At 45.2% G+C, this 22009-nt stretch overlaps 1 protein-coding gene across 15 annotated transcripts in view; it reads left to right on the forward strand.

The window, feature by feature from the left end:
- Positions 1 to 920: 920 nt before the first annotated feature.
- DAPK1 (death associated protein kinase 1) overlaps positions 921 to 22009 on the forward strand; it is a 217711-nt gene continuing 196622 nt past the window's right edge. For 6 of the 15 annotated variants that reach the window (XR_014062818.1, XM_081522256.1, XM_081522275.1 and 3 more), the window contains exons 1-2: positions 2633 to 2878; positions 3652 to 3821. Coding sequence is in view for 14 of the 15 variants with exons in the window: in XM_081522256.1 (XP_081378382.1) it covers positions 3760 to 3821 (62 nt within the window). In the remaining variant the exon portion in view is untranslated. Of the gene's footprint in view, positions 1674 to 2246; positions 2359 to 2384; positions 2528 to 2632; positions 2879 to 3651; positions 3822 to 22009 lie in introns of those variants that run through there. The other 9 variants (XM_081522295.1, XM_081522330.1, XM_081522314.1 and 6 more) reach the window with 3 other exon arrangements.

A 22009-nucleotide genomic window follows, 5' to 3' on the forward strand; every position in this document is an offset into this window, starting at 1 on the left:
ATAACAAACCACCCAAAATAATGACTTAGAATGGTAACAGTCCTTTCTTCTGCTCCCAAAACTGGGGTTGTGAAGACACAAATAGCTGAGAGTGGGGGTGGGGCTGGAACAGCTGGCTTCTTTGGGCTTCTCTCTTTCTGTGGTCCCTCCACATGGTCCCTCCACATGGCAGCCCCAGTGTAACCATGGCAGCTGAAGGCTTCCGGAGTGTGTGGAAAGAACAAGAGTAAGAGAGGGAAAGAGAGAGAGAGAAAGAGACAATAAGAGAGTATTAGGCAGAAGCTCTAAAACCTTATGACCCAGCCTTAGAAGGATGTTACGGCGTGTCAACTTCAACTACATTTTCTTAAACTCAACCCACCACAGCTAACTCATATTCTTGGAGGAAAATTAGACTCAGCTTCTTCACTGAATTTTGGGCACATTTCCCTGTCTAAAATGCTTGCCTAAATTAGTGCAGACGTGAAACTAAGAGGTAAGGGACACAGCCAGGGTCATTCACAGCTAGGATTAAATGGTTCCACTACTATTAGATCCAACTGTGTGACTCCCAAGTCTGTACTTTTTTTTAATACTCTAGAAAATCCACTGTGATCATCATGTCCAATAGGGTAGGGAAGACATGCTGGTCACCAAACAGAGCCAATTCTCCTCACTGCCTTGGAAAACTTATTTATTTATTTTGCAGGAAAACATTACCCCTAAAGCATTCATCTACAAGCACTCAAGCCTGTGTTTTTAATCCCTCCCACAAACAGATGTATTCAGTTACATTTTCCCAAACCGAATCACTTTTTTTGTTATTTTTGCCTGTATTTCTCACCTCTCAAGATCCTTTTGAAACCCATCACTTAGGTTGATAATGCCTCCCAATTTGGAATCTTCCCTTGATTCCGTCATAATGAATGTGTGCCCTTTCTGTGGGTCACTGTATGAAATGTTCTTTAAGAGGAGGGTCTCACATAAGATCTGAGGAGTATTCTTTTTTACCCCAAGAATTTCTGTTGACCTAAAGCGAGTTTTGGAGAAGGAAATGGCAACCCACTCTAGTATTTTTGCCTGGAGAATCCCATGGACAGCTGGCAGGCTACAGTCCATAGCGTCACACAGAGTCGGACCCGACTGAAGAGACTTAGCACAAAGAGAGTTTAAACCATCTCATTTTGGAAAATCTGGAAATTTGAACAATGACATGGAGCTGAATTCTCAGTGTGTTCACATACCAGTTTTAGTAACTCTCAGCAGTAAGGTAGATTTTTCCAATAGGAGTTTTTCTCTGTTTAAGAATTCCCAGCAGTCTCTACGGACTTCCCAGGTAGCTCAGTGGTAAAGTAATCTGCCTGCCAATGCAGGAGACTCAGAAGACTCTATCCCTGCATCTGGAAGACCCCTGGAGAAGGACATTGCAACCCACTCCAGTATTCTTGCCTGGGAAATCCCATGGACAGAGGAGCTTGGCGGGCTACAGTCTAAGGGGTCACAAGGAGTCAGACATGACTGAGCTGGCAGGTACAGCAGTCCTTATAGGGAAACATCCTTTCTGTTTCTCACACCTCAGGGCTTGGTGGGGGCCTGGGCTAAGAGGCAGAGAGAATGGATAAGGATCTCCAGTAGGTATGGGATCTCTAAGAAGACCAGCACAGTCCACAGAAATATAACTGCAAGCCATACAGGTACTCATATTTTATAATATCTGCATTTTGAAAAGTAAAAAGTGACATTAATTTTAATAATATATTTTATTTAACCCAATATGTACAAAATAGTATTATTTGAACATGCATTTAACATAAAAAATATTCAAGAGATGTTTTTCATCCTTATTTCTATACCAAGTCTTGGAATCCCATGTGTATTTCACACTTCTTGCACACCTAATTCTGGACTAACCACATTTCAACTCATCAATAACCGATTCGTATTGGACTGCACACATAAGCTTTTCGTTTCTGCTGTTAACACTGAGCCTCTGATACCCCAAACTTTATTCTTTGGTTTCATATCTTTTCACAATCTAGATCTCAGCTCAAAACACCTGTTCCGTAGAGAAACTCCTAATGAGGTCTACTCCTGTCCAGTCATTCTTTATCGTGTTATCCTTCAGTATTGTCTCCACAGAACCCATCCTTTCTAAAATGATCTCATTTATTTGTTTACATACTTATTGTCTAGTTTCTCTGCCAAATGTAAGTTTCAGAAGGGCTGAGATTTTTTAAAACTTATTATGGTCTGTTGTGATTTTCCAGTGCCAAGCACCGTGCCTGGCCCACGCCGGGGGCTCAAAACACCTTTGCAGGAGGAAGGAATCGCATTCCTCTGGATCCTAGCGGAAGAGGGCAGCGTAGCCGCGTGTCACAGGTGGGGCACCCACGTTGCGCGCGACCGCTCTCTGCGCGGGTGTAGGGTGAGTGGGTGGGTGTGGGGGTGTGCGCGGTAGAGCGCGCCAGCGAGCCCCAAGAGCCGAGCAGGGAGGAGCAGCCAGCACCGCGCCGCAGCTGCAGCGCCGGCCCGGCCGGGCAGCTCGGAGGTGGGTGGGCCGTGTCGCCAGCCCGCCCGCGGGGTCCCTATTGGCCGCCTGTCGGCCGCCCTCCGCCCGGAAGGCGGCGAGGAGCCGCGAGGCTGCTCCGGAGCCGGAGCAAGAGAGCCAGGCCGAGGCGACGCCGGGCGGACGCGCGGGATCCGCGCCCCCACTCGCAGCTCCTTACACTCCCGCCGCCGCCCAGCTTGTCTCGGGCGCTGGCGCCTGCCGTCGGCCTCCGACAGCGCCCGGGAAGGACCCGGGCAGCTCCCGGGCGCCCGGGTGAGTGGCCGCGCGCGACTCTCTGCTCCTTCCGAGCCCCGCTGCCTGCTTTGGCTTTCGCGGCCGCGGCACGACGAGGTATGCCCGGGCAGCGCCCAAGACAACAGGGAAGGCCGAGGCAGGGTAAACTTGACTGAGGGGAGAAGTGGGATCGCCACCAGGAGGTGGCCCCAGCCCCGCGGGCCGGATGGGAACAGGTGGCGCGGGCCGGGCGCTTTGTGTTCGGGGCGCAGAGACTAGGAAACCGGCGGCCGCGCCTCCTTCGGCCGCTCCCTTCCCTCCCTTGCTCCCCCGGGCGGCCGCACGCCGGGTCGGCTGGGTAACGGAGCGGGAGTCGCCAGGAATGTGCCTCTGGGGACAGCTTGGCTCAAGGGAGGAGAGAAGGTGGCCGTGGCGGCCGGGGAGCTGCGGGCGCCGAGAGGTGGCGCGGGGGCTGCACGGCTGCTGCTGGTAGGAGAGGGATGCTTCCAGCCAGGCGCTTTCCGCCCGGGCGAGGGCTTCATTCTTCCTCGGCGCCCCTGGAGGTGGGGAGCTGGGTGGGCGTGTGTGCATAGAAAGAGGAGGCGGGGAGGCCAGCGACTTCCGGAGCGGGTTCTGATCGGTGCTCCGCGCCTTGCTTTCGGAGACCCAGACCTTGGGGTGCGGCGGTGCCCGGCCACACGAGTGCGCCAGCGATGCTGGGCTGGGGGCATCCCTATGCTGGGGTTTAACAAAGAGTGCTCCTCTCCACCCGGCGGGGTGGGGCAGCTCCGGAGAGGTGGTCTTCAGCGAGCTCGACTTAGCCCAGGGGAAGGATACTTCCTTTTGGGGTTGTCATTTAATTATCATATTGCCTTTTTTTTTTTTTAAAGGACTGCTGACTGATGCATGAGGGGCCCACGGAGGCGCAGGAGTGGTGGTGATGGTTTGGGAAGCGGAGCTGAAGTGTGCTGGGCTTTGGTGACGCGTGACAGTTTATCATGACCGTGTTCAGGCAGGAAAACGTGGATGATTACTACGACACCGGCGAGGAACTTGGCAGGTACGGGGCAGGTGGGGTGGGGTGCCGAAAGCTCAAGCTTCTGGGTGGTGGGAATGCATAATATTGCGGGTAGTGGGCGGTAAACAAATGCAGTTTGAATTCAGACGTCTCCCTCTCCCTTCTAGGAGATGTGCAAATTATAGAGAAAAGAGTTACTAACCCAGCAAGGACTAGGGACCAGAAATAAACTACCACATCCAAGAGGTTGGGGGTGGAGAGGCAATTTCAGTGTTAGATTATGATGCAGTGTATTGATCGAGACCCCTGGACAAGAACAGATTTAATTGTCTTCAATAACTCTTGTCAGCTTTTGCCCTTCTGAGACAATGAGGCAAAAGCTGATATGTAGTTGAAATTGGAGTTAGCTGCTTATGTGTGATTCAGATAGAGAGAACAAAGCTTTTAAAAGCTTAATACTTTCCCTCTTTATGAATTTTCGGAGTAACATGCATGCACAAGTATTGGTAGGTCACACATGAAGACTTGCCAGATGTTGATGTTGGGTTTAGATTTTGAAACTTCCTTGAACCAGCAGTTTAATTACCCAGTTGGTGTCAGTGGTTGCTTTGCTTTGCTTTCATTCACAATGTTAAATTTTTAACAAATCCCTGTTGGCGAGTCTAATATGGCTATCTGGATTCAGAGCATACTTCCATTGCTGTAGGAGCTGTGATTCTGAAAGTGGAGGCTTTCAGTTCCAGGTGAACAAAGAACGGTTTTTTGGGGGACATGGAAGGGCTGGATGGGTCTCCTCTTGACTGGGGATTTGACAAGGTGGGTTGTGCTCTGGTCTAACTTCAGCAGAAAACCCAGGTTACACACCTTAATTTAAATTCAGCATAAGGAATTTGACTGTGGTTTATTTGTATTGTGAGTCAAGTAGACAGAAGAATCTTTAAACAAACAAAAAAGTATGTCTTTATTTAATATGTGTATCAAAATGTGTATTTTTCCATATACATCTGTTGTCTGATTCAGTGCTTCCTTTTTCCCCATGAAAAGGAAATTCAAAAACACCCACACCCTAGATTACCTTATGAGAACTGAAGTTGAGTTTAAAATATTTTTCAAGTTCAAGTAATAGTTGAGACTAAAAGCAATGTTTTTAAAGTTATTATATAAAATGTTTCTGTATACATTTAGTATGACCTAAGAACATCACTGGGAGCTTGTGCTTAGGGGAAGGAAGCTTATTGTATACTGGAGATTTACTGAATGAATAAGAAGGAAAGCTCTCAAAAATCACATTTCGTGGATATGTTTAAGATTAAGGTTTAAGAGTATGTGGTTGAAATACTTGGTTTAACTAGAATTAAGTCACTTTATTCCTGTGGCTTTTAGCAAGATGAGTGGTACATGGAGTTTTCCTTTGGGAGCAGGGGAGAAAGGCGAAAAACTATATTTAAATTCTGTGTAGTGTGGCCTGATTATATAAATTCTGTCATAAAGAGAGATGATTAAAAGTAGGTGAGATGACTGCTTTGTAGATTAAATATGCTGACCTTATTTTCATTAAGATCTTTTGATAGAATTATGTGTGATGAGAAGGAAAAACAAAGAAACGAGGACTCCCTGTGGCTGGTGGGGGAGTTTGTGATCCTTTATTTCGTGGGTGTGATGACAGACCCTCTGCCTCTGCTATGGGAAGTGGTTTGCTCATTTGTCACTAGCAGTTGGCTTTGATTCTGGCTCGTTCTACATTTCTGTGTATAATTTTCTCCCCACTGTGCAAGACTAACTGACAAATTGTTTATTGAAAATTTTAACTTGTGTGACCTATGAATTTCAAAGAAGTGCTCTGAAAAACTGGGAGTTGGGGATTTTGAAAAAAAGTATACGTGCCCATCTGTCTAATAGGTCTTTTGTTTTTGTGTAAAAATGTGGTAAATAGTTAGGGTTTGTTTTTTTTTTTGAAGTTTTTTTTCAAGTCCTGTGAATTTTATCTCTGCTGGGAAATTGCCGCTTCCTGAAAACAAATGCAGACATAAGATGGAAATTTGGAAAAGATGCTGCTTCGTGTGTCACTGTGAGCAGATTGGGAGTAGAGGCAAGAGCTTAGTGGTGGAAAATGGAAATGGGCAGATATTGAACACAAAAGCAAGGTTGTTCTAAGAGTGAGTTACAAATAGACCAACTTCTAGGATTTAAGACTTCACCCATGTATCTTTAGCAGAAATCTAAATAATAGCTACTCACCTTATAAATGAGCTGAGAAAAGTCCATAGCTAGAGGAGGAAAGATGGGTTTTTTAACAAGTAGAATATAGTATTATGATTATTACTATTGTCACTTTACTTTTACGAAAACAGAGTTTGTATGTACAAGGGCAAGAGTGTGTGTGTGTCTGTTTATATTAGTGTGTATACTGCCAGGACTACCATAAAAACTCTTTGTCAGCTCTAAAAAACTTTATAAAGGATTATGATCATTTGCAGTAGTGACAGAACAGACAGACCACTGGACAGATAGTCTGATCCAAAATTGGCTCTACAGCTCAGTAGCTTTATAACTTTGAATAGGTCAGTTATCCTCCCTGACCCTCAGGATCTTCATCTATAAAATTAGAGGCCTAGTGCTTATTTCATGACTGTTGTGAGTATCAAGTAATCTAAGACATGTAAAAGTATTTTATCAGCAGTCAGGAGTTAAACAAACAAAGATATCATCGGCAGAACTTGGTTGAGACGTGAGTATTCCAGGCACGCTAATAACTTGGTTTGCAATCTGATATTCTTTTAAGTGTCTGTTTACCAATTTGGGGAAGGAAGGGCCTGTGGGAAAAGGGCCGTGGGGAAGACCCATTGCTGACGGCCCTCAGCCTCTCCACTCTGATTCTGAATAATGCAGCTCTGGCCTTGAAGTCAAGTGGAGACAAGCGCCTGCAGTGAAAGGGACTTCATCATTAGGGTATTGTTGGGTGACCTCTGTTGACTCCAGGAGGTCCTCTGGGTCTCAGCCTCTATCCCAGGAGGTGGAATGAAGAACTGCTTCCATCATGTGTAGTGGTTTCTGGGAGGAGTTCTTACAAATGTGGATTTCTGCATGTGCTGTTACGCTGGGTCATTTTAATGCCCCAGGTGCCTTAGCATCTCTTATCAGCTGGCACTTGGGGCAGCTGAAGTCAGGCTTGTCCCACCATCAGGCTCCAGTTTCACCCCTGAACCAAAGTTCAGCCTAATCTGTGAGCCTTCCGGGCATCTTTCTGAACACTGCCTTCCTAAGGAATGGCTTTGTTTCTCTTCCACTGTCTGACCTTATGTGATCTTAAGACCTCGGTCCTACCTCCTGAATAAATCTCTCCACAATGATCCCTCCCTTTCAGAAGCCAAATGGCTTGTCTGAAGCACTCCACTGATTGTGACCACAGACTGCCCCATCCATGCTCCATCTTTGCTTTGTGTTATTAATGTTCTTGTATTACTCCACGTAGCTGACTTGAAAGTTCCTTTAGAGTGTGTTCTGGTCTCTTTTCTCCCCAAGGTGTACAATGTGCTTTATAATTCCAGGCAAAAATTCGATCGATGCCTGAATAAGTTAATGCGGGCCTGCAGGTACAATATGGAGACCAGAATGGGGATTTGAGATGCAAACAATGATGCGGATGCCGACACAGATTGAGAGGCAGTGTTTAGCATGGGACAGCCTGGTACACCAGAAACTGGGAAGATACCTACCTTTGCAGGATGTTGTGAGAATTGGAGGCAGTGGCTATAAACATCGGACACATAGTCACTGCCCCAGATATTATTTTTAATAACCTCTTTTCCTCATTATAACATTTACCACAGTGCATACTCATTACTTGTTTGATTGTCTGCTTTCCCCACAACTTGTCACAAGGTTGTGACCTTGGACTTTCTCACCACTCTTTATCTCTTATGCCTAATTAGATGTGTGATACTAGGTGCTCAATAAATGCTTGCTGATTGAATGAATGAATGAATGAATTAATATTCATAAAACATCATGAACACACCCATATATATTTACATGTATGACCCTCAATAAGTGATGACTGGTGGGGATGAACTTAGGATATTAAAGACTGCAGCTCATCAAAATAAGAGCTGCTTTTGCTTTTGCATTCTCTGGCTGAACAGTAGTGTGCACAGCAGCCAAAATTTCTAAGCACAAGATGAGTTTTAAACAAAACACAGTGGAGCCTTACATATTCTACCTTTGTTTGGGTGGTCACTGGAAGATAATAATTCAAAATTAAAACATTCTCATTTTGGCATAAAATCCATGGGCATTTTAATCAGCATAAGGAGCTATATTGATAATAAACCCTGACAGTCTGAGTACATCTCTCAGTTGATTTACTGTGAACTGCAGAAATCAGTCTTAAGGATACTGGCAATCTCATGGGGATGGGGGTGAGGGTGGAAGAAGGAGAGGCCTCCGAGCATGTTTTCTCCTTGAAGTGGGGCTCAAAGGCTCATGGGGTTGACTAGTGAGATCATCCCATAGGACCTCGCTGATTGTGAGTTTTCTCTTTTCATTTCCGCTTTCTTGTCCCCTCAGATGTTCGCTCTGATGGGAAAGGCAGCCAAGCTTTAAGAGAGATAAAGTTCAAATATACGTATTAGAGATAACAGTCAGGGATTTAAAAATTCTGTGCATTTCAGGGAGATCTAATAATAGTCTTCTAGAGTCTGAAGGGAGGGCGCAGTGACAGTGCTGAGTGGCGTTTGGGCTGAATGCTTGCTTGCCGGCACTGGGAATGCGGAGTGTGCCTCTGGACCTCCTGGGGACACAGAAATTCAGCTCACTGGAACCTAGTAGGACATACCCCGGGAATGTAGGGCATGGAGGTGCTTATTGATGGAGAAGCCAGGGAACACTGAAGCAGCCTTCTTGGCTCCTCTGTGCTCTTTACTCTAGGCTTGTGTCTCACCCAGCTGCTTAGGAACCTAAAAGCCCCATAGCGTTGGCTCACCCCTGTAAAGCCATGAAAGACACAATAAGCTTACAGAGATGGATGCTCAGATTAATTTCAGTAATTGCAAATACGGTGTTATGTTAGAAGAGGTGCCATTGTCAGACATATCCTCTGGTCTCCCAGCAAATTTGTAACCTCTGAAGTGCAGAGTGCATTTCCTTGAAGCATTGGTGTGTGAGTGTGTGTGTATGTGAGGCATTGGTGTGTGAGTGTGTGTGTGCATTAAGGTGAGGGGTGGAGGGGAGAGGCTTCAGAGATGCTGTGGTGGGGGGATGAGAGGTAAACCTCAAGGTCAAGATTGTGTTGTCTGACCTCTGGGACACCCTGCCGGGGAATGTGTTATGAACTTCCACTTTTAATTCTAGTCAGTTGCTTTGTGTACCTAACCTTACCTAATCTTGCATTTCATATGCATGAAAGAAAGCATGATTTTAGTGTAAAAACTTATTTCTGATCAGGACACAAAGAAAGCTACCTACTGGTAGAGGGGAGGGGAGGAGCTTTTGTTGGTGAAGGGCAGCCCAAGACTCTTGGACACTTAGACCTTAGAAGAAGCTGAGCAGCCAGTGAGTCCTTTCTTCTTGTTTCATCCCATCTGACCTTAGGTCCAGTAGCTTTCTTGAGGTAGCTGGTTGGTAGGTAGCAAGAGATGGACCTAGACTCCTGAGCAGGACTGTTTTCATTATATTCTTCACACTACTTAGGATTTGGTGATTATCTTTTTTTTGGAAGCCAAGAAACATTGATATTTAAGAGAAGTGGTTTAGGTAGCCATCTAATGCCCATCTATCTTAATACCTGCTTGGACAGGATGGTCAGGAGTAACCAGTAACCATTTCATGGTGGGTTTTCATTTTCACCCCATGCAGAGATTGACCCTTGGTGTTCAGAACGCTCATGGGCACTTGACAACACACGCGACATTCTTGCCTTTTCCAAATGGCTTGTGCCCCGTAGTTACGAATGGCGCTAGAACCCAAGTCTCAAAGTTAATAATTCAGCTTTTTGGAAAGTTCACAGAACACTTTCATTATTATTTAACCTTTGAGTCTTGGAATGTGTGAGAGCTGTAGCTCTACCTAATAGGTCACCCCATAAGTGACAGCTTCTCATTTCATTAAGCATCACTAGTCTGTCTGGTTTAAGGCTGGGGTATGATTATTTAAATCTTTATGTGGATTTTTGCTAATTGTTTTGCTTTGGTTTGTTGTGGTAAGTTATCACAACAGAATGCATCATCCCTTGGCCTTGAAGGAGATTATATGATAGTATAATTTTTTATAATAAATGCAATTATTACTTTGTTAATATTTTAAATGAATTCCTTTAAATATACAATTAGGAGAGAGTAGAGGAAAAAATGATTGATCTGTGGTTTTTCTACATCATCTAACAAAAATAGGTTTAAAAATAACTGTCTAACTAGTGCATCTTTCTTAAGTAAAACAGAAAGTGCCATATCCCCGTTCTAGGTTTAATGTTCAGTTCAGTTCAGTCGCTCAGTCGTGTCTGACTCTTTGCAACCCCATGGACTGCAGCACGCCAGGCTTCCCTGTCCATTACCAACTCCCGGAGCTTGCCCAAACCCATAACCTAAAATCACTGGTCTCATTTTCAATCCCGGTTCAAAACGAAACAAAACCAGTCATGTGCTGGTAACTAATCCCTTGTGATAGCTGACAGGCGTGACCCTTAGTGACTCTTGTTTGTCACTCCTGTCTTTTGGAGGGGACGTTAAGAGCTCGTGTGGCTTACAGACCACAGTGTGATCATTTAAGTATAATGTTGCTTACCTCTGAGAAATGACCCTGAATCCTTCCCTTGTGTCCTACCTGTCGACATTTCAATTGTGAGCTTGAGAAATTTTATTCAGTAATATAATGTTATATTCGGAGACATCAGGAGGGGATGGAGGTAGGGAGAAAGTTGGTTTTTTCCCTTTAAAAACACCTTCAACGTTGGATGAAGAACATAATGTTTGAACAAATGAATGCTGTGGACTGCTGATCTCTGGTGTTTGAAAAGTTTATACTGATGGTGCTGATATTCATAAGCCTGATGGTTTTCAGCTGGAAAATTTGGCTCTGTGTGTAGACTCTTGCAGGACACATTTTCAGTCAAAACTGTTTTGATTATTCCTACTCAGATATCATGTGATGAGTGGGCCTGGTTTTTAAATATCTCAGTACAGTTGATATAGTAAATTTTCACTTATAAGTAATGAGCTAATTTCCATTTTTCCATAGCTCATTGTTTTCTACCTTCAGAACCATGCACCCCTTCCCTTTTTAACTTGTAAAGATTGTCAGGATTTTTGAGACCTTACTTCAGTCCACCATGTTTTTGTCCACCTCCCAGTGTAGAGTTTTCCATAGAAGAAGTAATCAGTACCTTTTTTGGTCCCATCATGAAGAGGGTCAGATTTCCCTCTGAACTGCCTGTCTGTGTGTCTGCCTAGCAACTCATACTGCTGTCTTAGACTAGGCTATATATGTGGGAGGGTAGATAAGACTCAGCTCAGGTGATGGGACAGAGTTGTGACAGGGATACGTTGGCACATGGAAGGAGTGGCTTGGGGGAGAAGAGATCAGTAGTTGGTGCTGGTTCTGCTCTGATGTTTCCACCCACCCCACTTTGAGAAGTTTTTCTAAATTGTTTTGCCTCCTCTAAAGCCAATTTTTTTTTTTTTTTGCTATCTGTTGTTTATGGTAAGCAGCAGATATATGTGTCTCTGAAAGAGTGTTGAAAGGCTGCAACCTTTTGAGTCTAATATTATATAACAGACTGCTTCCCTTTAAAAAAACAAAGCTATTGGCCCTGTAGGTATATGGATACTGTAGAGAATAGACTTTTCACAGCTAACTGCTGAAGCTGTAAATGCTGAATTGCACCTGATACCCAGAGGAACTGTCCTTAGAAATTTGGTAAGTCAGAAAAACATTAATAGGTTATTTGTTACCTTAAAAATACTAGTTTACTGCGACATAAATCAGTTAACTGAAACCAGAGCCTGCCAGGGTTTCTGCTATACACCTTAGATGTGGATAGAGAAAGTTGTCTTTCTAAATGTTGTTTTTGCCACTTGATGTTGAGAATCAGCATGTGAACTGCTGTTCGTAGTGCCAGAATTTTCCACCAAAATGTCCTCAGGAGCTCCCCTTTCTTTGGATAACAATAGGTTTATTTCCCTCCCCTTCCCTGGCCGGCTTACGCCTCTCTTCAGACCATAACTGCAGAGGCACCATGTGCTCAGGACAAGGCCTGCCTGACCTAAGGCAGCTCTGCTCTTGTTTTCCTCCTAATGTCTCTTTTTCCACATTGTACAATCAGAGGAGAGTCCTCACGTGTCATCCCATTTGGTGAAAAATCTATAAAAAGAGTGCTTGAGCCCCTGTTCTAGGCACTTCTTTGCCATGTAATTCACACTGCCTTTGGAATAGAGTGAAGATAGTTACAATGACACTTTTAGAACTGCAAAGTTTGGACACCTGTCAGATGTGCCTTCTCACCAGCTTCAGGCAGCTGATTCAATTGTTTGGCAGAGAAAGTGAATTTGAACAAGTGGAATATTTTCCAGGATGAAGCTTTATCATCTTGCTTTCCTCCCCACCCCTCCCCTGACACAGAGAGCTAGGAGAGTTTGGCAAATGCAGTTGGGGACAGGCAAAGTAAGCCTAGCTGTGGTATAGAAGCGTTAGGTCCCTTGGTTTTGCTAAACATGGTTGGGGCACTGAATGAGTATATCCAGTTTTATGAATGGTACCAGTTAAGATGGACCATCCTTTGTAGGCCTTATCTTCAGAAGCAACATTCTTTGAGGCATATAATTTTTAAAAAAATGTATGGTGTTTTTTTTTTTGAATTTTGCATCCACTGGACAAAGTCAGACGGAGAAACAGTGGAGCAGAATCCAGAGTCCTGCTGGGTCCACACTCTCAACATTCTTGAGTCTCCAGTGCTCCTTCCCCAAGGCCCAATCTGCCTTTTAATTTCATCTAGAACCCAGGCGCCCCTGGGGAGGGGCTCACAGTCATTGCGCAGCCTGCCCTCTGCCCACAGCCCTGCGGGGGCTGGGTCCTGACTGGCCGGTGCGTGCACCCAGCCTGCCTGGAGGAGGATGCAGGCCCGTGAAGGCCAGTGCCCTTGCCCGCCGACCCTGAGCCACCTCCACTCTGGCCCAAGCTGGGCAGGCAATAAAAACATATTTTTTTTAATTAAAAAAAAATTATCTGCATTAGAGAGAAGTTTTAACCTGGAGAACTAAAAAGCAAATGCAAAGTGAGCTGGCCAGTGTTGGCCTGCAGCCTTCTGTGGAGCCTGTCCAAGCTTGTCCTGCAGGTTCTCTTTCTTATCTTCTATATCCTTAATTTGTGGTAAATAACTGCACACTTGGTATTTTTTTATACTTGGCTTGTCCCTGTGATTCTTGGCTTTCCCTATGAATTGGGCGTTTCTCAAATTGACTTTTTGTGGGTCTTACATTGGGTGGGATTCACCTATCTGCACAGGAGGAGGTCTTGTTTATCTGCCTCGAAAGTGTTAGTCTCTCAGTTGTGTCCAACCCTTTGCGACTCCTGGACTGTAGCCCAGCAGGTTCCTCTGTCCATGGAATTCTCCAGGCAAGAATACTGCAGTGGGGATCTTCCCAACCCAGGGATTGAACCTGGGTCTCCCGCATTGCAGCGGATTCTTTACTGTCTGAGCCACCAGGGAAGCTGTGAAGGTACATATCCAGAAATGATAATATAGATCAGAGCTTTTGACCTACATCCCTGACTCAACAAAGCACTAGCTGTTACCTTGGGGAAGGCACTTGACTTCTGTGAGACTCAGTTTTCTCATCTGTGAAACTGGTATAATAATCTTAACCTGCCTCAGAGGGTAGTTGTGAAGATACACGTGACGTGTGTAAGGTGCTTGACTTAGTAGCAGGAACACAGAAAGCACTGAAGAAGGGGTGGCTGTTTACTAAGACAGAGTAGGAGAAGCTGACCGCGCTTCTGGGTCCCTGCCTCAGGGGCCTGCCTTTTTCTGTTAGTTCCTCATCTCCCCACCCAGGTTCTGGCCTGGCCGCCTAGGGGCGGGATGGGGGTTACTTCCCACTTCTCCTCAATTCCATCCTCCCGCTTTCTCTTCTCCTCTGTCTGCCCTGTCTTTGGCTCAGCCCACAGGGTGGGCTCATTCTACCAAGTTTGATGTCGTTTGTGTGATGTCTTGGCTGTCTGTTTCAGCTGGCTCAGACCCAGGACTCAGTTTATGTGCTGGGCTCCCTTGCTGGTCTGCCCTGTGGTGGTTAGTGATTCTCAGAACTCCTGAGAAACAAGCTATCCAGGAATTTAGCCGTGCATTTGAGAGTGGGCTGCTGGAGGCGGGGCTTATGGGATGCCATTGCCAAAATGCACCCAGAGTCTCTGGGAAGAGGGAGGGAGGAGCTCATATCAAGATGGGAAGACATGCTTTCAGGAAAGCCAGAACAGCTAAAAGCTGCACAACAACTGTGGGAGGGCTGCTCAGAAATGCTCCGGGGGACGGTCATCCTGGCATTATTAAGAACCTGAGATATGCCCACACACAAATTCATGTTTTAATGGGGTGTGCTGTAGCTTCCTGAAAAGTCAATTTCATTTTTCTAGTTGCTTTTTAAATGAAAAAAACTGTCTTAAGCAGCTGAATAAGAGACTAGGAATTTGATCCGATGAACAAATCATTGATTTTTATTACAGACCTTTATGGGGGAAGGAGTCTGAATGAGTGTGTGAGTTCCATTCCAAGATGAGCTTGCTGCAGAAGGCAAGACGTACGGCAGGTCTGAGCCTCCGCTCAGTTGTGACACGTACTGATTTAAGATGTGAAAATGAGTGTATGGCCAAGCCAGAGTTTCCTGTGCCAAGAAAAGCCTATTAGGCTGGTGGCTGAAAGGCTGAATTGTTAGGATTTACTTAATGGTGAGGCTCTGCCAGCTGCTGGGAGTGAATGCCCACTTAGGCATTTGAGTGCATCCTTGTTCCCTGGACTCGGGGCCCATTTGTTCAAGGAACATGGCGCCCTTACAAGAGGCCACTCTAAAAGGATGCCTGCTTATTCTTTGGGCCCCTTGTGTTGAGATATCTGTAGTTTGTAACAGTAACATTAGTTGCTCACAAATTTGTAAAGAAGAATGCCTGGAAATTGGGCTTATAAGGTGAGTTCAGGTGAAATATCAGGGAGTGACAATGTTAACTATAAACAGGCAACATAAATGGCCTGTTAAACAAAAGTTGTCGCGTGAACTGTGATATCTGCCCATCACGTATGCATTCATCCAGGGTTGGTGTCTCAGTGGTAGGGCACTGTCTGGGGTAGTGGGCAGAACCTTTTATCTCAACGAGTTCCAAGTAGGGCAGACAGACTTTATATAACCAATGATAATAGAAAACCTAAATAAGAAGTGAGATAAACCAAGTATGAAAAACTGTTTCTGGAGTTCCAGCAAAGAGAAGCCATTCTGACTTTGAGAGTTCATTTGTTTATTCACTCATTCATTCAGATTTTGTGGGGATAAAAACATAAGCAGGTAGGTGCCCAAGTGGTTATGTGTGTGTATGTGTGTGTGTCTACTTGTTTATTCCCTGAAAAAAACTGGAACTCAGACATGAAGGAAGAGACTAGGAGACTAAGATTTACTGAACCCATTCTAGACCAGTGACTGGAGGTAAGTTTTGTAACCCATATTTTACAGATGAGAAAACTGAGGTACAGAAAGGCATTGGCCTTGGATAATGTGTTTAAAATAGTGGAGGCAACCATTGGACACTGCAGATTGCTAAGCGATGACTGGAAATTGGGTGATGGGCTTACTTTGTGGCCTGCTCCTCTGCCACTGTCATGGAAGGGGGAAGTTCAAAGAACTTTAAAACATTCAGAGCAATGCCTAGCACATGACATGTTCAATACATATTTCCTTCCTTTAAACTGGAAATTTTCAACCTCAGTACTAGTGACATTTTCAAAGAATCGAGATGATTCTTTGTAGTTGTGGGAAGCCAGCATCCCTGGCTTCTGCCCTCTGGATGCTAGTAACATTTCACCCTACCCCCACCCCAGCCCACTGAGAATCACTGGGCTACAGGATCAAGACAGGGAAGTGTTAACAAATGGACCTAGGGGTTGGAACAGGTGGTAGCCAAGGAGGATCCTGCACCCAGTGAGCAAAGAAACTGCCTCTGAAAGAAGGTATTGGCCTCAGATGTCCAGAGCTGAGGAAGGAAGAGAGCAGGCTACTGATGGTGTGAGCCAGAATTCTGGGGCAGATGTTGTTGTGGTCTGGTCTTTACGTTGTCCCTGCGGTGGGCAGATCTGTTGTGTCCAGTAGTATGGGGTGGCACACAGACAGTGAGTAAGACCTGGAGAGACTCCATGGTGTTGCTCACCCAGTGTGACAGCCACCCATGGCCCGCATGGAAGTTTCTGCCTGCCCTCCCTGATGCTCTGAGTCATGGCTCAGCTGGGTCCCCATCATGGCTTGCTCTTTCTTGGTCCACTCTGCTCTCTCCCAAGGGTGGCCTTCTGCTACTGTCTCCATGACTCTGTTTTTAACCTGAATAGCTATGTGGTTTTCTTTTTAATACTGATTTCTGATTTTTACTCAGAGCTAGAGAAAAGTGTGTTAGTTGCTCAGTCGTGTCCGACTCTTTGTGACCCATGGACTGTAGCCCGCCATGCTCCTCTGTCCATGGAATTCTCCAGCCAAGAATACTGGATTGGGTATTCTTCTCCAGGGGACCTTCCCAACTCCTTGCTTTTTAATCGCTTTACATTCTCTTAAGCCTGCAGTGTGGTTCCAGCCTCTCCAGCAGGCTGGATGGCATAGCATGCTGTGGAACTATGGGGAACCCACAGAGCTTAGTTGTTGCCTCCTATATCCCCTCCTCTTGGCAGGGGGCTTTTGAAGGTGAAAAGTTGGGCCTTGGGATGTGGCAGGAGGTGTGAAGAATGCTTTCTGCCCTCTCCCAGCTCCCTGGGGGAAGGGACACTTATGTGGAGTTTACCCGAGGAAGCTTGCCAGTGGTGGAGGGTGTGGAAGGACCTAGGCTGACTGAGAGGGCATGGTGGGGAAGGGAAATGGGTCAGTCAGGGGGCTGGCAGGAAGTGAGTCCACTCTTGATGGTCACAGTGAAGAATGGCCAAGTATGCATTGTCTGGGAAGATGATACTTCACCTAGGGCTGAGCTGGAGCCACCGAGGAGGGCCATTAGCACATGCCACGCCCCATTAGCACATGCCATGCCGGGGAAGAACACCTATTCTTCCTGTTAACGCCCTGCAGGGAGCCAGGGTGGGGCAGGATGTGGGGCAGCCTCTGGCTGGGCAGAGAAGAGTGAAGAACAGATTTAGGGGGGGTGCTGGCTGTGTGGACGGATGGAGGAGAGGGACGTCCACTAATGGCAGCTGTGAATAGCACTGGGTTTGTCATGGAAACTGTTCCCCTCTGTTGGTGCAGGTGCTCAGAATCTGTACTGTCAGCATGCAGGACCCGCCTCTCCACTCTGAATAATGGGTCTCCATTCCATTTGTCCCAGGAAGTCACTCCTGACTGTGCCCTTGCAAAGTGTTCCTTCCTCTTGCAAACGCTTGGATATTTCCTCTTTGGCACAGTCATCCAGCATTTAGACCCTCCATGTTGCATTGCTGGCTGTCCCTCTGTGTGTGTTCAGTTCAGTCGCTCAGTCGTGTCCGACTCTTTGTGACCCCATGGACTGCAGCACGCCAGGCCTCCCTGTCCATCGTCAACTCCCAGAGTTTACCCAAACTCATGTCCATTGAGTTGGTGATGCCATCCAACCCTCTCATTCTCTGTTGTCCCCTCTCCTCCCGCCTTCAATCTTTCCCAGCATCAGGATCTTTTCCAGTGAGTCAGTTCTTCACATCAGTGAAGGCCAAAAGTACTGGAGTACTGGAGTTTCAGCTTCAATGTCAGTCTTTCCAGTGAATATTCAGGACTGATTTCCTTTAGGGTGGATAGGCTGGATCTCCTTGCAGTCCAAGGGACTCTCAAGAGTCTTTTCCAACACCACAGTTCAAAAGCATCAATTCTTCAGTGCTCAGCTTTCTATATAGTCCAACTCTCACATCCATACATGACTACTGGAAAAACCATAGATTTGACCAGACAGACCTTTGTTGGCAAAGTAATGTTTCTGCTTTTTAATATGCTATCTAGGTTGGTCATAACTTTTCTTCCAAGGAGCAACCCTCTTTTAATTTCATGGCTGCAGTCACCATCTGCAGTGATTTTGGAGCCCCCCAGAATAAGTTCTGTCACTGTTTCCACTGTTTCCCCATCTATTTGCCATAAAGTGATGGGACCAGATGCCATGATTTTAGTTTTCTGAATGTTGAGTTTTAAGCCAACTTTTTCACTCTCCTCTCTCACTTTCATCAAGAGGCTGTGTGTGTATCTTCCCTGTATTGTAAGCCACTTAAGTTGTCATAGTTCTTTTGTTGCCAGCATCTTGTGCAGAGAAAGTATTCCAGAAGTACCTGTTGTTTGCTGATCAGTTCCCTTCATTGGCCATAATCAACAGAATTCTGAAATGCAGGACTGTACCATAGCTCCTATGAATTTTAAGTCATCACTAAATACTTCCTTAAGAAGTACAGTATGTTTTCATCCTTGGAATAGCCCTGGGTAGCATCAGCCCCTTAAAGTTACAGAGTGGGTCCCAGTGTCAGTAGCTCGCTGGAGAGTAGGATATGGACAAAATGGTTATGTCCTTTCCATCATGGTATCCTGATAATTTCCTCCAAATCTGGTGGTACTCTCTTTTTTTTTTTACTATGTTACCTATTCTCATTGTCATTTTTTTTTTTTTTAATTTTAAAGCATGATGGAGTCTAGTGAGAGTAAGCTGTGGTTGACCCCATATCAGTTACTGAAGGGAAAGTAGGTGTCAGAGGTGATAGGCACCAGGTACTGATGTGCCCATGTCACGGCTTGTGTAGCTCTTAGAGAAAGCAGCACACGTGTGTGCTGAGTCTGTGAATGGAGCCTCTACAGCACAACTGTTTGCCCTAGAATATTTGCAATTTAAAAGTGAAAACCCACGGGACTTGATGTTAAACCTCTCTGCAACTGGCAGTCTCCCTGCTGTCAGTCAGTCCGGTCAAGTTTGCTCTGTTTTTTTATGATGCTGGAAAACTGGGACTTCAAAAAGGAAAAAGGAGGTCTGAATATAGAATTGACTTCTTCCCCACCAAATTTTAATTGATTCTAGTGCAAGTAGAAAGGTGTATCATGTGTTCTGAAAAGATAGGGTTTAATTATGGTTTATAATTAGTTCTCTAGGAAGCGCTTGGAGTTGCACCCAGAGACAAGACACAGAGCGCTCCGGTGCAATCGTGTAAACGGATTGATGAGAAAATGGGTTTCTGCTGAGGAGGATTTGGGCACGGTGACAGCCTTACGACAAGGTGTCAATTAGCCTCCTCACTCAGGGAGCAAGAGAGGGGACTGCCAGCATGGGGGACCCCTGCTCTGGAGGACAGGGACAGCTGGAACCAGAGCAGTTTCCAGGGCAGAGATGCTTTGGTTTCTCAGGTAGCATTTCTTCCTGTGATAAAAACGAGGTTACAGGCAAGAAGACAGCTGCTCGAAAGCCGAAGACAAGGGGACAGTTGTGGGGAGTATATATTTAAAAATCAGCCACCATGAGATGGGAAAAATTAGGATGCTGGAAACAATTGGGGTTCAACTTTATAACTTAGAGTTTCTTTTTTGACCCTTGAAGGTAGGTGGAAAGTGTTTTTTTTAATGTTCCTTTTTCAGATTGGGAAACTAGTGTTTAGAGAAGTTAGGCTCAAGGTAGCATAGGTCAGTTCACAGTGAATTGAAATATGTGTATGTGTGTATATACTTACATACATGTATATACATATATGTATATAATATACACATGGAGAGAGAGATATATATATACCATACATATATTTATTGTAAATCTTACTGATGTAAAGGATATGTAACAATTGACAAATAATGCAAAATATCCATATTCATTATTATAAATTCCATACAGCCAATACATAGCCAGAATGCATTTGTTAATTTTTGACAAATCTATGCTTGAACTAAAGAGCCTCTTGATGAAAGTGAAAGAGGAGAGTGAAAAAGCTTAAAGCTCAACGTTCAGAAAACTAAGATCATGGCATCTGGTCCCATCACTTCATGGGAAATAGATGGGGGAACAGTGGAAACAGTGTCAGACTTTATTTTTTTGGGCTCCAAAATCACTGCAGATGGTGATTGCAGCCATGAAATTAAAAGACGCTTACTCCTTGGAAGGAAGGTTATGACCAACCTAGATAGCATATTTCAAAGCAGAGACATTACTTTGCCAACAAAGGTCTGTCTAGTCAAGGCTATGGTTTTTCCAGTGGTCATGTATGGATGTGAGAGTTGGACGGTGAAGAAAGCTGAGTGCCGAAGAGTTGATGCTTTTGAACTGTGGTGTTGGAGAAGACTCTTGAGAGTCCCTTGGACTGCAAGATCCAACCAGTCCATCCTAAAGAAGATCAGTCCTGGGAGTTCATTGAAAGGACTGATGTTGAAGCTGAAACTCCAATACTTTGGCCACCTCATGCGAAGAGTTGACTCATTGGAAAAGACCCTAATGCTGGGAAGGATTGAGGGCAGGAGGAGAAGGGGATGACAGAGGATGAGATGGTTGGATGCCATCACCAACTCGATGGACATGGGTTTGGGTAAGCTCCAGGAGTTGGTGATGGACAGGGAAGCCTGGCGTGCTGCGATTCATGGGGTCACAAAGAGTCGCACACGACTGAGCGACTGAACTGAGCTGAACTGATGCTTGATGATGTTTTGACAAATGCTAGTTCTTGTCCATCTGCTAACTCTTTTCCTGATAAATTGATTGCCCCGGAATCTGACATGTGATCTACTGTTAGACTATTTCTCACCCTTGTACAAATTGTATTTAGTAAATTGAACCCCCTTTCACCTTCAGCACTGCTGATTATGGTAGTGCTGTGTTTTCAGCTCTTGGTGTCATTGCTGGGATTGGTACATTGTTGGATTCTGTATTCTTTAACAGTGGCTGTGTTTAACCAGCAATTCACAAAATTCCTACAAAATGAGCAGTGGGCTCTTGTGAGTAGCACTGGTCATCTAGAGCAGTTCCCAGTTCCATTGTTAAGGTCTGAAAAGGCAAGTGCTTGCCTGTCTTACTCACTGTTGAGCCCAGTCCCAAGGATGGTGGCAAATGTGTGCTTGGAGGACTTGTTGTTCACAGGGATGAATGAGATTTCAAAGCTGGGACCTGGAGCCAGTTTGTGGGACTCCAGTTTGTACCCCATGAGGACAAGGTCCTTGGTGGGCAGTGAGGAAGCTCCGGAAGGAAGAGACAGCAGAGACGGTCTCCACCGTCAGAGCTGGCTGACAGAGCCCTGCCTTCTGGTGGGATGTGAGCACTCGAGCAGTGACACAAGGAAGAGGAGAGAGGACAGCATCTCCTTCTGTTCCCTTTCTTCCAGCTTTATCAGGCCTGACATTTCTCTGTCCCGTCTTCGACATGGCCTTCTTGTGTATCAGTGTGAAGACTTCCGTAGTCATCAGTCCTCAGTGTGGGTAAGCAGTCATGGGAACAAGAGAGAGATCACTTCATCTGAAATGGAACAGGTCATACCTGTCACTGACACAGATGTCAAAGAGGACGTACAGGGAAATCATGTCCCTCCTTCCATCTTCCAGCCACCAGCTCCTCAGCTACTTGGGGATCCTTCCAGGTGGAGCCTGTGCATATTTCAGTCAAAAAACTTTTTACATTATTTTCATGTGTTTACTAAGATGAGCTCATGTTATATCCATTGTTCTGCACTTGTTTTTTTTCACCTGACAGCATATTTTGAAAATCATCCCATTACTGCACAAAGAGAAATGACTCTATTCAATGGGTTTACCGTAATTTATTTAACTTTCTCCCTATCTATGAACTTTTAGAGTTCATTTCCAATTTTTTACTACAAATAATTCTGTAATGAAAACTTTTGCATAAAAGATTGAAATTATCTGTAGGATAAATTCCCAGAAGCGAAATAGCTGGGTCAGAGGGTATGAGCATTTTTCATTCTGATAGATATCCTCTAGGTTGCTCTTTCTAGAAAATAAGCCAGTTTACCACTCTGTATGGGCTTCCCTTGTGGCTCAGCTGGTAAAGAATCAGCCTGCAATGCAGGAGACCTGGGTTCGATC

The sequence above is a fragment of the Giraffa tippelskirchi genome, chromosome 1, assembly GCF_054371585.1.
Source record: "Giraffa tippelskirchi isolate mGirTip1 chromosome 1, T2T-mGirTip1v1.2.pri, whole genome shotgun sequence".
In the NCBI taxonomy this organism is placed as follows: Eukaryota; Metazoa; Chordata; class Mammalia; order Artiodactyla; family Giraffidae; genus Giraffa; species Giraffa tippelskirchi.